Source organism: Gekko japonicus, unplaced genomic scaffold (assembly GCF_001447785.1).
Source record: "Gekko japonicus isolate JY-2015 unplaced genomic scaffold, Gekko_japonicus_V1.1 scaffold111, whole genome shotgun sequence".
In the NCBI taxonomy this organism is placed as follows: Eukaryota; Metazoa; Chordata; class Lepidosauria; order Squamata; family Gekkonidae; genus Gekko; species Gekko japonicus.
The window spans coordinates 1787474-1802229 of NW_015171505.1; the positions used below are offsets into that span (position 1 = coordinate 1787474).

At 42.1% G+C, this 14756-nt stretch overlaps 1 protein-coding gene across 1 annotated transcript in view; it reads right to left on the bottom strand.

The window, feature by feature from the left end:
- TICRR (TOPBP1-interacting checkpoint and replication regulator) overlaps positions 1-14756 on the bottom strand; it is a 43451-nt gene that overhangs the window by 16094 nt on the left and 12601 nt on the right. The window contains exons 9-16 of the mRNA XM_015419245.1: positions 11510-11606; positions 10949-11042; positions 10720-10799; positions 10101-10340; positions 9866-9962; positions 8283-8346; positions 6486-6620; positions 5706-5796 (exon numbers count right to left, since the gene is read on the bottom strand). Of these exons, the coding sequence (XP_015274731.1) occupies positions 5706-5796; positions 6486-6620; positions 8283-8346; positions 9866-9962; positions 10101-10340; positions 10720-10799; positions 10949-11042; positions 11510-11606 (898 nt within the window). The remainder of the gene's footprint in view (positions 1-5705; positions 5797-6485; positions 6621-8282; positions 8347-9865; positions 9963-10100; positions 10341-10719; positions 10800-10948; positions 11043-11509; positions 11607-14756) is intronic.

The following is a 14756-nucleotide window of genomic DNA, read 5'->3' on the forward strand; positions in this document are numbered from 1 at the left end:
ATATCAACACTCAAGAATATATCTCAGCAAGAAGCATGAAGACAGATCAGATTGAAAGCAACTATCCGGGCTAGTACCGCTGCATGTGTCAGGCGTGTATGTTCTCCTCTAGCTCTGGGAATTCTTCCTTCCATCATATCTAAGCCATTTTACCACCCCTTCTCATAGATTTGCTTTTACTCTTGCAAGATTGAATGCTGTACCATCTGCAGAATTAACTGGACGTTTCTCACAAACTCCATATTCAGACAGGCTTTGTACCTGCGCTTCTGGTGAGATTGAGACCCTGACACATCTCCTTTTGTTTTGTTCTCATTGGTTAACTCTTAAGTCCTATTGGGTATATCCATTTTATCTAAATACCATCTTCCACTGGAGCCATGGGTGGTCTCTTATCTGCTGACAGATACTGACCTGACAATCACCACTTCAGTAGCAAAATACTTAGCTATTATAATAGCATTGAAGTTTAAATAACTGCTGCTAAGAGGAGGTGTGCACTTTTTGGTTCTAATTGTTTTTTCAATTTTTTGACTGAAATGTCTTATAGTTTTATATTTTAAACCTTTATACAGTTTATATTTTAATTGGATTTGAAATGTTAACAGTTTTAAACTCTTATATTGATATTTTACATGTTTGCTGTATTCTGTGCTTGAGACCATTGGTCATGTGAGCTAAATAAATTGATTGAAAGATTGAGTATCTGATCCTTTAGTTCTCTTTTAGAAAATTTTATGTGTACTTCTCTGGGTACTTTATTACGTCTAGCATATGCACAGTTACCTCTGTATACTAAATCTATATTTTGGTCTATTTATGAGGGTGATTCCATATCTAAATAGTCTGCCAGTGCTTGAGTAATTTCTTGTTTTAAGTTTTCCTCTTTCTTTTCAGGTAGATTTTGAATTCCTAGCATATATGAGGCTTTTTCCATCTCCAGTTTAATTACCGAACCTTCAAGGGACTCTTGTATACCCTTTACAGTTTGTAGTTGTTCATCTACATCTTATTTTGGACTCCAACTTGTTTGTTGAATTAACAAGAGTAGCTATCTCTTGCTTATTTTCCAGTATTTGTTTTTTAATCTGTTTGAGTAGTCAGTTGATTCAATGGGTTGTCTAATTTGGAAAGTTCTTATAATTTTTTTTGGATCGGTTCAATTGCTTTAGCTACAGTGGCTTCTACTGAAATATTTACCGCAGCTGTTACTGATTTCTGTATTAGGTTGTGCAGATCTTTCAATGATAATTGTCGTAGGTTTGTTACAGAGGTGGAGAAAGAAGGACGTCTTCCACCCCCCGATTTATCCATTATCAAATTTGTAAAGATATTTCTAATAATTACAGTGATTTTGCATAATTGCGCAGTTGTGTAGTATTTATGTTTCAAATATATCTCTCCTAAAGTCTATTTTGACTCTGTCTATTTCTGTTTTGAATGGTGCAGTAACTATACTTTACTAGCTTTATATTTGCTCAATTAGTTTCTTTGCCACAGTTCTGGATTATTATTTCCTTAAATCTATTTGGATCTATTTATTTCAAAATTGCTGATACTAGCAGGTAACAGGGCTATCACAAAAAATCCCCCCTATACTAACTAACTAACCTATACCTAACTACCCCTGGTCTGAGATCAAACTTAAATCTAGTCTTGGTTCCCTATATATTTAAATTGTAGAATTAAAGGGAAAACATGCGTTATATCCTTCTTGGTGTTCTAATTCAAAACCTAGCTAGTTAGATTTGGTTCACAAAAAAGAAAAGCAAGGAAAAAAGAAAAGAAAAGAGAAAAGAAAGAACATACAACAAAGGCATGAAGGTAAGAGCATATATATAGGAAATAAGGCAGGATATTGTTCCCGGCAGTTTCTCCTCTTCCTTCTTCTCTCTTCCCTTCTCGTTCTTCCTTCTTCTGGAAATCCCTCTTCTTTCTTCTGGAATTCTAGATCAAACTATGTAGCTTTCAATCACTCCTAATCACTTCTTTTCCTATCCACTAGTTTTTAATAAGTTCATTAAATCAGTTAATAAAGTTCATTACATCCAGTTAATAAAGTCTAAGCAGTTGGAGATTATTTCTTCCAGCTATTGTTTTTCTCTAATCCCATAAACTCAGGATGTTGTAATATTTCCTTTGCTGTTTTAAGAAGTTCTTTAATCTAACTGATTAGTCCTTAAATCCTTGAATGTCTAATCACCTTCTTTCCTCTTTCATCAACAGCTTCCCACAGTGAAGGGTTTTGGCAAGGATTTTGGCAAGCTTCCCGATTGTAGGGTCTTTCAAATTGCAGCAAAATAACTTAGCCTCTAGACTGTGATCTCTGCCGTGTTGCTTTTCCACCTTTAAAGCTTCACAGTCCGTCGGCTTAACAGTTGTTACTTTTTTAGTTCTCCCAAGCAGTGCCTCCTATTGTTGAACAGCTTTCTTGTTAATTTAAGGCAGTTCAAAAAGCAGAGAGCAAAAACTCACAGTGCTTCTCTTTGCGGAAGAGTCTCTGTCATTGGTTTCAGTCTTCGGCGTCTACCCAGCTGAAGGAGCCTCGCTGGGTGTTGCCCCGCCTTCTGCACTGGAGCAGTTTTGGTCCATCGGAGCTAGCCGCCACTTGCTTCCGCTGCCGAAATAAAAACTCCTTGCTGAAGAGACTTCCTCACCTCTTATTGGGAATCCTAGGCGCCCTGAGAGGGGTCCCCTCGTTCCCAAAGGTAGGGTGAAAGACTTTGGTCAGGAGCTCGCCCCGACCGTGTCTGTCGTCACCGCGACCGGAACTGGATCTCCACATTCAAAGCATTTTTGAGAGGGACCTATATTAAGACTAAAAGATCTTTAGAGGATAGAAAAAGGTGGGAATCTGCCCATGAAAAACTGAAAGTGCATGATGCTTTAAATATAGCCAAATGTGTGTTGTACGCCAAGCAAACTGTATTTGAACATGGAAATATATCAGGCAATTGTTGCAGGGAAAAAGTGAAGGTTTTAAGGTGCTTAGAGTAGTATAAGTTTATTGTTTTAGCCATAGGCCATAACATAACATAACATAATGACAAGGGGTACCTTGTCAGCTTCTTGGCTTGGGATGCCAACTCCTGGCCTCTCGGCCTTTTTTGTAGATTTGGACATCTGGGGGGCTAGGTCTTGTCCTTGGAAGCTTCCAAGGAATGTGACGCTGCATGCCTTGTCCCACCTGTTTAGGTGGTGGTAGGGAGGGCTCCAATTCTGATGATGCTGAAGAGTCAGGAGGTGTGGGGGGGGCATCCTGTGGCAGGCCCTGCTGACTTGTCTCCTGAGGGCTGCTTTGCATCCCCCTGTGGCCAGGCTGGAAACAGGTATGCTGGCACGTCAGCATTGCCCTAGTTGCCGTATGGGGCTCCCCAAGCCGATAAAAATGACCAAAGGCCCCTTAGGACCTGTATCATCCATTCCATGCCTGGTGGGAAAAGCACGGGAAAAAATGGCCCCAGTGCCATGTCTGGGTCTGCTCTCATGGCCGCATATCTGGGGAAGGAAGGCCTCCCATGTCCCACTGAAGGTTAGTTCCTGCACCACCCCATGCCCCCAAGTGAAATCAGGGGTCGGGCCTGGCTATGTTTCCCCAGCTCCTATTCACAAGGCAGGGGGGACCTCACTGGGAGGGCCTTCCGGCCTGATATCTGTTCTGCAAAGGTCTCCCACATTTTGCAAAGCCATGCCATGGTGGTATTGAGGCTGCTTGGCCTGGTATGGGCTGTCTGTTTGAGCATGCTCGCTCCCTCTTCGCTCAGTGTGGTGGAGAGGCTGTAACCCAAAGCTTCGGGTTGCTGTCCCTGAATGGTTGGTCTTGATACATCTACGGAGATCTCTAAAGCCACCTCTCCGCTGCCCTTGGCTTCCTTCCTCTTTTTCCATGCCGAAGTCAATTTCTTGGTTGGTCCTGCTGCGGGGGCTCCAGCTGTACCTTGTTCTGGCTCTATAGCTTGCTGAGTCTGTGGGCTGAAGGCTTCCCAAGGGAATTTTCCCAATTTTTTCTTTTTTAATTTTCCAAAGGTTTTCAAAGTTTGGCACGGAGCAGAGCTCAAGCTTCCTACCAGAGCACCAGGGCTATCCAAACCAGAAGATCAGCCTTCAAGTCCTACCAGGAGCAAGTGGAGGCGTGACCTAACCAGCTTGGATGACTTCCTCCCACTGAAGCAGAAATAGATATGGCATGTGGTCCTGATGAATAAAATTATAGCATACTAGGAGTACGGCCCGTTGTGGGAAGAAATACAACAAGCTCTAGAAGGAAGCTCCAGGTGAGTATACCGGCTGTGGCTGGTGGGGCGGCAGAGGGAAGGGGAAAATAAAGGGATGCAAGCCATGAAATCACCGTGTTCCCCAGCCACAGGACATCATTTCCCCTACAGAAAATTTCTCAGCTATTACAATGGCTGCTTTGGGCAGTGGACTCTATGGCATTATACCCTGCTGAAATCCCTCCGTACTTCAACCCCTGCCCTCCCCAGCCTCTACCCCTCAAATCTACAGGTCTGACCCTCCCTTTAGTATTACCAGCCTCCAGGCAGCACCTGGAGATCTCCAAGATCAGTTCTCCTGGAGAAAATGGCTGCTTTGGGCAACGGGCAATGCTGAGGTCCCTCCGCACCCCAAACCCTGCCCTCCCCATGCTCTATCCCTCAAATCTACAGCTATGGAGCCAACCCAGAGTTGGCAACCCTGTAGCTGGCTATGGAACAGCTTTCCAGGCTCTTGAAACCCAGAAGACATGGCATAGGAGGAGGTGCTTTTCTACCTTAGCTGCCACTGCTTAACACCAAATCAACATAAGTCAGGGGTGGAGGGAACCATACCTGTTACCATAAGGCTGTCCTCCCATACCTACCCACATGGGGCAGCAAAATGACTTGAGACGGCCCTGCCTTACAGCTAAGCAGAAGGAAATAAACATGGCTTGCCTCCCTCTATTTTCCCCTTCCGTCTGCCGCCCCACCAGCCACAGCCGGTACACTCACCTGAAGCTTCCTTCTAGAGCTCTTTGTATTTCTTCCCACAACGGACCTTACTCCTAGTTATATATAAGGAGAGATAGGAAGATTTGTGAGAGTAAAATAGACTCTCAGGGAAGGCTTGTTGTGACTTAGCTTCCATTCATCAAGTACTGGAATAGATATAAATCCAAAGAGCAGGCTAAGGAAGAAATTCTAATATCTAAGTAGGCATTCTAGCACATATAATGCTAATAAAGGGTTTCTTTATAAGCAGCAGTTTTAATAGTAGATTTTGGTTTTAGTTGAGCGTGACTGAATTCTGGTTTGTATTTTCAGCTTTTTGAAACTATTTGTATATTAACGAGACATAAATCTGAACGTGTGATGCATTGTGTTATGCAATATATGAAAATGTAATATGAATCTGTAATAAAAATTATTTTTGGGAAGAAACCACAAAAACAAAACAGCAGCATCACTGATAAAATCAACTCAAACCCAGCAACAACCAATGCAGCATATACTAGATATATAAAATAGCAGGTTACAACACTACCAAGCAAAAGCAACAGAGAGCCACATGCACAATTACTAGCAATCCAAACAGCCACAATAGTACTGTATTGCATGACATGCTCAACAGAACAGAAAGACAGCAACTGATGCAGGAAGTTACTGACAGTTTCCTCTCTACCCAAAGCAGCATGAGCAAGTCAGACCACTTGGTGCCCAACTCACCGGCCTTGGATCTGCCTATACAACAGCCGCCTGGAGATCTGCTTGTGCAGTGGCGTCTCGGCCACCCGCTTGGTCAGTAGCTTGTGATGATCTGAAAGATGCAAAGCAGTAGTCTTGCAAGGTGTCCAATCTGCACAATGGCCTAAGCTCAGCAAGGTGGAAAAGGTGCGTTTGCAAAGAACCTGCCACATCCCCATTTTCCTAGTTGCTTATCTCCATTTTCTGCTAAGGCAGCATTCTGGCCCTTGACACCCTGGTAATCACACAATACACACACGTGCAAGCCCACCTGTGAACAACATTATAGCAGATTTTTACGTCCAGTGAATAAGGCTACAGAACTGACACTGGAAGTGAGGAATATTGGCTGTTTACACATCTGGGTAGCTAATACAGTCTGCGGACTCTAACAGCAAAGCTTTTCAGGGATTGTATCATTTCAGGCATCTGGGGGAGGAGAGTGCATGTTTGGTTGCTTACCTGCAAATTCAAAACCAGCCTGCTCCACTCACGTAACCAGAAAATAGCTGCACCCTTCTTTCTGATGTAGTTTTCTGCATGTATGGAGATGTTCTTAGGGGGATGCATTTCCCTTAATCAATGCCCACCCACAACGGCATAGTCTGTGCAAAGCTTTATTACTTGAATCTGTTCAGAAAACCATGGATGTAGCCATTTTAAAGAAACAGCAGAAAATTATAGGATGCATTAGGACAGAAAAAGCAAGAACAGCCCTGATACGGCAGAACACACCATCCAACTGAAGCAGTTCCCCCTCACCTTTAAGGGCCTCATTAGATTGGCCATGTTTGTGCTTCAGCCCTTCCAAAGCAGATACTGACTGGCTTCGAAGGATCCTTTTGCTGGGAGAATGTATTTCTTCATTGAAGAGGTTCCTTCGCACCTTTGTCACTTCTGAAAACATCAAGAAAAGCCAAATACTAAGCAAAAGAGGATTTTAACCTTAATATAAAACAAAGTGTACACTCTGGGGGTACTTAGAATTTTTCAACCGCTACTGAGAACTTAAAAAAATTAATGTGGATGGTCAAAAGATATACATTGGTTTGTATCACATTTTGTAACATGCAATATTTCACTATCGAAAAACAAAAGTGAGTATCAACTTCCTTTAACTCCTTGGATTTCAGAAAGAGTTTTCACACAAGTTTCTATTCCACAGTTATCACAAGTTTCATCAGCTTTTATGAGAAAAAAAGTACAGATACATGAATGCATTTTGGCACACGGCACTTCCAATGGATGTAAGGAATATTAGGGGTACTGAACTCAGCTGTTATTACATTCCTTCTTTTGTCTATGACAATTATGAAAGTATGTTCTATCTTCCATCCCCTGAAAAATGGGCACTCATAATTTAGAGGACTGGGCAAGGTTTTAAAAATGTTCAATAAGGGCCTGTTGGCAGAGGGAAGGTGGATGTCATAGAATCATAGAGTTGGAAGGGACCTCAGGGTCATCTAGTCCAACCCCCACACACACACACAATGCAGGAAATTCACAAATACCTCCCCCTCCACACCTGCAGTGACTGCTGTTCCATGCCAAGAAGATGACAAAAAACTTCCAGGATTGCTTCCTGACCCCAAAGTGGCAATCAGCATTTCCCTGGGCGTGTAAAAAAGGGCCAAAAGAACTAAGCACTGCCTTCCTGCCCTCCCTCTCATGATCTGCTTAAGTTCACAAAATCCACATTGCTGTCAAATGGCCATCTAGGCTCTGTTTGAAAACTTCCAAAGAAAGAGAGCCCATCACTTCCCAAGGAAGCCTGTTCCGTTGAGGAACCACTCTGTCAGGAAGTTCTTCCTAATGTTTAGCCAAAAACTCTTCTGCTTTAATTTCAAACAGTTGGTTCTGGTCTGACCTTCTGGGGCAACAGAAAACCACACCATCCTCTAGATAACACCATCCTCTAGATGATGTCTCCCCTCCAGGCTAAACATACCCAGCTCCTTCATCCTTTCCTCATAGGACTTGGTCTCGAGACCCCTCACCAGTGTTCCCTCTAAGCTGAGTTAGTGTGAGCTAGCTCACAGTTCTTTCCCCGCCAGCTCACACGTTTTTGTCTTAGCTCACGAAGGATGGCTCCAGAGCAAACTAATTTATGCAGTAATCAAATCACCTGCTCACAATTTTAATGCTGGTAGCTCACAAAGTAGAATTTTTGCTCACAGGACTCCACAGCTTAGAGGGAGCATTGCCCCTCACCATATTCAATATACCCCCTTAATATGTAGCCACAAATATGACCAATTACACAAACGTACACCCCTCCAGGGCCTGAAAGATACCCCCCCCCCATATGTCCAGATTGGTTTCTACAGTGTGAACTCTGCTTGAATCAGACCAATGGTTCTTCTAGTCCAGCAGTGGCCAACCAGATGCCCCAGAAAGTCCACAAGCAGAACCTGAAGCTATTGGCATTCCCCTACTCTTGCTTTCTCCTCTAATAATTGCTGTGGCTATCAGCAAGCTGGGAAGGGAAAACATGCATGTTAAGAACATATATAAAACCACCAACTAGGCCTTGACCAAAAGAAAGAAAAGGAGGTATACCTTGCACTGGTGTTTTCTGTGCTGCTGGAAATAGTTTCATGTCAAGGGATGCACGAGAACTATCCTGAAGGTATTAGAAGAAGGTATTAGAAGGATTTCTAAATGACATCTACAGCTAGGCCTTAACTAATGCTGGAAACCAAAATCTGTTTATTTCAAAACCAGCAACACTGAAGTCAAACCAAAGTAACTTTTACAGTGTTACAGTGGGGATAGCATCAAGGAGGATTTGCTTTCCTTGATCTTAGTTTATATCATAAGGCACACATGTTAACTTGTACTAATTATTGGGATTGCTCCTTGCAACTGAACTCTCTGTCTTGGGCTCTCTTGGAGGCTTCTTGTCTGGTGCCCTCTCTAAGTGGAATGCGTTAAGCTAGATCCGATCCTACCAATTCCTCTTGTAATTTCTGGTGCATAATATCATGACAACATCAATTTGATCTATTTTTACATGCTAACTTAATATTATGGGCTCAACAAGACCTAAAAATGGGGGGGCGCTTTTTTACTGTAGGCTTGGCGTCTACTAGGAGGATTTTTTTACATTGGATCAATTGATAAGACTATGATACGTTTTTGTCATTTCCTCAGCTGAGATCTAGATACGACTTGTCATCTTCCACTCAATGACAATATTTGTAACTGCAACATCTGTTGGTGTCTAAATATGGCCCTGAGTCCCCTTTGCTCCTGGAAATTCTAACTGAATTGATGCAGAAAATGAAACCTACAATATTTGTCTATAACTATATGATGTTGATTAATAAACACGATATGCAGAGTATCAGGAATGAATGGAATAAGGAATTAGATCACCCTATTTTGCCAAAGCAATGGGATATGGCCTTTTAGTTTATACTTGCTCTCTACATGGTTTTTAAGTTGCAACTTATTCAGAAAAAAATTATGTTTAGGATATACTGGACACCACAGCAACTCTTTAGCAAAGATCTGAGTTAAGTATCAAAGTGTCGGCATTGTAACTCACAGGATGTGTCCCTTAAAACATGCTTTGGGCAGATCCAGTCATTCAATTTTTCTGGGAAGAAGTTACTACATATCAATTTCGTATTAGAACGTTCATTGATCTTTGAGGATGCTTATATACTTTTAAACTAGCTGCCAGTTTCTTGGAGGCTAACTGATGGTCAATGAAAATTGACCTTCTGTGCCCTTACTATAGTTAAAAGACTTGTATTACAGCACTGAAGAGATAATTGTCCACCCCCAGTAAATCAATGGATTGAGGATCTCAGAACTCTATCAATATTTGAATGCACGGCATATAGATAACAATTTCATATGGATTTTTTTTGATATCTGGAAACCTTTTACAGAAACTTATGTGTAGATCGGCCACAAGTGTTGTTATACCTTTGTCTCTAGTTTATGTATACCTTTTTTCTCTTTTTAAAAATTTCATGTAGTTGCTGAAGTTTGAGTTTTTCCCTTGTACTTTTTTTAGAAATTAAAACATGGGGATAGCATCAAGACCACAGACAGACACAAGAATACTGTGGACTCTATACATTTCAGGTATGGTCTTTCCCCCCAATACAGGCGTCCCAGGGAAACTTTACCTTCCTAGTACGAGCTTTAGGTGCTTGAGGGATCTCTATTTGGCGCAAATTCAGTGATGCTTCAGTCACACTTCGGTGCCTGGATAACAAACTCTTTCTAAAAACATAAGATAATATTTCAGATCTGTTCTTAAGGATCTGCATTGTTTGTCAAAGTCTTTGAAAATCTGAAATCCGGAGACATTCAGAAGTAAAATATATCCTGATCCAAATTCAGTTCAATGCTCCTTCTCACCTTTTCTTGGCTGATCTGGTGCGTAGCTCCTGCAGCCTGTCGGCCTCATCATTTACAGAAGCTGACCTAGCAGCTGGGTCAGAAGCTGCAGAAGCAGGATGGGATGAGACTTGGCTCTCCTGACTTACAGAATCATCACCAAAGAAGTCTGCTGGCAGGATAGAGGCCAACTTGGGGGGAACCTGCGTCCCCAGACTGTAGTACAAGCTCCCAAGAGTTTTTGGTATTGATTCCATATACCTAGGAAAACAGTGTTAACAAGAACTAGGTAAAAAGATCTCTTGCCACCCTTTTTTGCTGAAGAAGAGTTGGATTCATACTCCGCCCTTCACTCAGAGTCTCAGAGCGGCTTACAATCGCCTTCCCTTCCTCTCCCCACAACAGACACACTGAGAGAACTGTGACTGACCCAAGGTCACCCAGCTGGCTGCATCTGGAGGAGGATTGGAGAATCAAGACCAGTTCTCCAGATTGGAGTCCACTGCTCTTAACCACTACACCAAAGCCCCTGGAAAGCTACCATCAGCCATAGTAGATAATACTGAAGGAGATGAGCCAATGGTCCAACCAAGCATAAGGCAGCCGGATACATTCCTCCATGATCCAAGTCAGCACTTACATTTCTACAATATCTTCTAAAAACTTGGTGAGGTATGCTGGGTCTTCATTCAAGCACAAAATTCTTAGCACTTCAGTCATCTGCAAGACAGTCAGGTGAAGAAAAGCAGCTGCAGGTCAGTGGTACCAAGAGTGGCTGGAGTAGCTGTTTACAGCCATTGGATCACAATTCTGGTTTCTACCGAATTACAGTTCTTTGGAACCCAGAGAAACCGGGCTTATTAGCTCACCTCCTCAACAAGCTGTTCCATTTCACCTGTGCATTTCTGTATCAAGGGGTACTGCAGGGACATCTCTAGGCGCAGATAAACTTGAAGCTGGCACCTGTAAGAAAGGGGGGGGGGGATTTCATTGCTGCAGCAGCCTGAATAGCCCAGCTTATCCTGAGCTCATCAGCTGGGAAGTTAAACAGGTTGTCCAGTCAGTACTTGGATGGCAGCTCTCCAAGGAAAACCAGAGTTGCCATGTAGAGGAAGGCAATGGCAAACCATCTCTTGCCTTGAAAACCCCATGAGTTGGTTGTGACTTGATGGCACACAATTATATTCTTAATTGCTGCAGTCTGTTCATTTACAGAAGTTTATTTTTATACTAGACACGTGGCTACCTTGAGTAAAATGAAGAAAGCTATGCACTTCGGTAATAGCAAAAACTGATAATAGATACTTTGCAGTGAACCACCCACTGGCGAATCCCTCCACTACCGCATGGGGGAATGCACATAACACACCACTGGCCATTTTATGGCAGTAAGAATAAACTATTTTAGAAAGAAAACATTGTGCTCATACTCTCTGACTTTGACTTGCTTATCAGGAATGTTGCCCAGCTCTTGACGGAGGGCTTTGCTGGTCTTCAGGAGACTGCTTCGAATTGCGGCTGTACAGGCTGCCTGTATATAAAAAAGAAGAGCTGCTGTGTAGTGATGTCGGACCACAGCTCCAGAAGTAACACACTAAATTAATGGCTGAGAGGACAGAAAAAAGGAAGGAGAAGAAAGACATGTAGGCACCGGTTTAATTTCTAGGGCCAAAAGAACATCTGGAGTAAGGGAGGTAAACAAATGTAGCGAAACACTGAAGGCCCAATAAGGCTGAAGAGATGCTTGTCTTGGAACCCTTATGAAGAGCCAAATATCTGGTCAGTGTACAGGAAATCAAAGGCATTCTTCTGGGAGGAGAGCGCCAACTCTACTGCTATCGGTCAACATCTTTTTAGTCATTTGCACTGGACAGAAATGTGGTTCCAGAAATTGACCCAAATTCTGGAAACCATGCCTTAAACAAAAGGTGCATACATTATGGCAAGAACTCTGGACTACTTTAGGGGAAATTTACTAGCTAGTTACGATGACAACAGAGAAGACTTTCATGACAAAAATGTACACATACTATCATAGCCAAAATTCAGCAGACTCAATCTCCGCAACAATATCACAAATACTGGTAAACATACTACTATTTTAGATATAGTTCTATTGTACTCCATCGTGTGTGTATTTTACATGGACACGTGCAACGAAGGACACAGGGCTGCGCCGTCAGCACTTGGGGCCATTTCATCACACAGATTAACACTTTGAATTGAATATAATTACTATTTTTATTTATTTATTTCTTAAAACATTTTATACCGTGCCTTTCCTCATGGTTCACGGTAGCTTTCAGTAACAGTTAAAAGACATTTCCAGTTAAAATCAAAATAAAACAACAATGTGCACTTGATTATTCTTTACCTATTAGGAGGGCAGCAAACTGGAGCCACCACCAGACAGCTGGGGACTCTCCAGGTATGCAGAAAAATAGTTTACAAATCATAAACAGAAGAGTAACCCTCCCCCAGCAGCCTGATAAAGGCTGAGCACTGCATTTAGTTACTTCATTTATACTCTGCCTTCCTCCCCAATGGAGACCTAAAGCAGCTTACATTATTCTCCTGTCCTGCATTTTATCCTTACAACAACACTATAAGGTAGGTTAGGTTGAGAGTGTGTGACTGGCCCAAGATCGCCCATGGCAGAGTGCGGATTCAAACCTGGATCTCTCAGATTCTAGTCTGACACTCTAACCACAACACCACACTGGCTGTCAGCGTGCTGAATGCCCTCTAAGAGAGATGGGATGCTGAGGATAGTTGGGTGTCAAAGAAGAGGAAAACTGGAGAGGGTGAGAAAAAGAGGGACTCAGCCAACTCAAATCCCTAACAGGGTCTAGTATTCTAGCAGCAGCAAGGCAGACATTCCTCAGCTTCACTTGTGCACTGCACAGAAGAGCAACTTGGTGTCCATTCAAGGACATTCAACTGCTGAAGCTCATGGCTAGGTAAAGAAGCTTCCTCCTGACATCTTGTCTCCTCCCCCAGCAATCCTTCTCCCCACCACACACTTATTTAGGGGGCCCAGAGGATTCTGGGTAGGGAGGGAGCGGCTACTGCAGACGCCATCCCGGTGCTCTGTGGATTTTAAGGTTTTTAATTGCTCTAGGCTGCAGTCATACATACCAGATAACACCGTGGGGAGGCAAGGCTATTTGCACTGTCGCAATGTGACGTGCCACTACGGCGATGAACCCAGGGTTTTTTCTGTCGGCGCGTTTTGGCACGCTCCAACGAGGAGGCAAGTAGAAGCACACTGGAGCGATCAGACGGAGACAATTCGTCTGCGGCCCATTGCAAACAATTTACTACTGAACTTTCTGAGGTACTTCTTTACTACACAGCTTCGGCCAGGCGGTACGGGTTGGGGGCGGGGGCATGACGCTTGCCAGATTTTTTTTTAAACTGCCCCCAAAGAGGCAGGGTTTTATTACATTTTCCACATAACATACACAAACAATCATAACATATACATACATACATATACATACATACTAACAGTACAAACAGATACATGGAGGTTATTTTCAATTTTTGCCAATATTTATATTGATGCCTATTCCACCTTAATAACAATTTCTCATGAACTGTGTAAGCAACTTTTCTGTCTCTATCATCCTATTTCATTTAGTAAACTCTCAGTCTGTCTCTTGGAAGCTTGCCTACATATGTTTATCATACCAATTATAGACCCGTGACCAAGTATTCTGGAATGTCGAATCTATTGCGCCTTTTATCAATAAAGTCAATTTATCCAATTCCGCAGCCTCCAAGATTTTATTTACTAGTTCTCGTTTTGTTGGTATCTCCGGTAATTTCCAATATTTTGCATAGAGAATTCTTGCAGCCGTAGTTAAAAAACTATCAAATAACGATCATCTTTGTTAGAATTATCAGGTAGAATATTCAACAACAAAGTCTCTGGTGTAAATGGTACTACCGTCCCTAGTACCTTTTGCAAGATTTCATGTACCATTACCCAATATTTCTTAGATCTTTCACAATGCCACCACATGTGGTAAAATGAGCCAACCTTATTTTCACATTTCCAACACTTATTCAAACATTTCGGGTCAATTTTAGCTAACCTTTCAGGTGTTACATACCATCTATAAAACATTTTATATATGTTTTCTTTATACGGAATAGCTTTCGTAATCCTAATATTTTTCTTCCATATTTGATCCCACTGCTCTAAATTAACAGCATGCCCAATATTCTGCCCCCATTGAATCATATTCCCTTTTATTATTTCATCCACCATTAAATCATCAAGTAACAACACATAAAATCTTCGTAAAAGCTTCTGATCCATAGATGTCATAATCTTTTCAATCTCTATAAGGTTTTTATAAAATCCGATTCTCTTGTCTTTAGCAAATCTGGATTCTATTTGCACTCTTTGTTATTTATATTTGTATTGGAAATATTAAACGACTCAATAAGAGAAAAGAAGGAGATTATGGGTCTGAAACTAAAAGGAGAAGAATATAAACTGGTGGCATTTGCAGATGACCTAGTGTTTATACTGGAGAACCCACTGGAATCAATTCTTACTTTGAAACAAGAACTTGGAGACTATGGACTTGTAGCTGGTTTGAGAATTAATATTAATAAAACTAAGATAATGACCAAAAATATGGAAGAGGAGAGGACAACTCAACT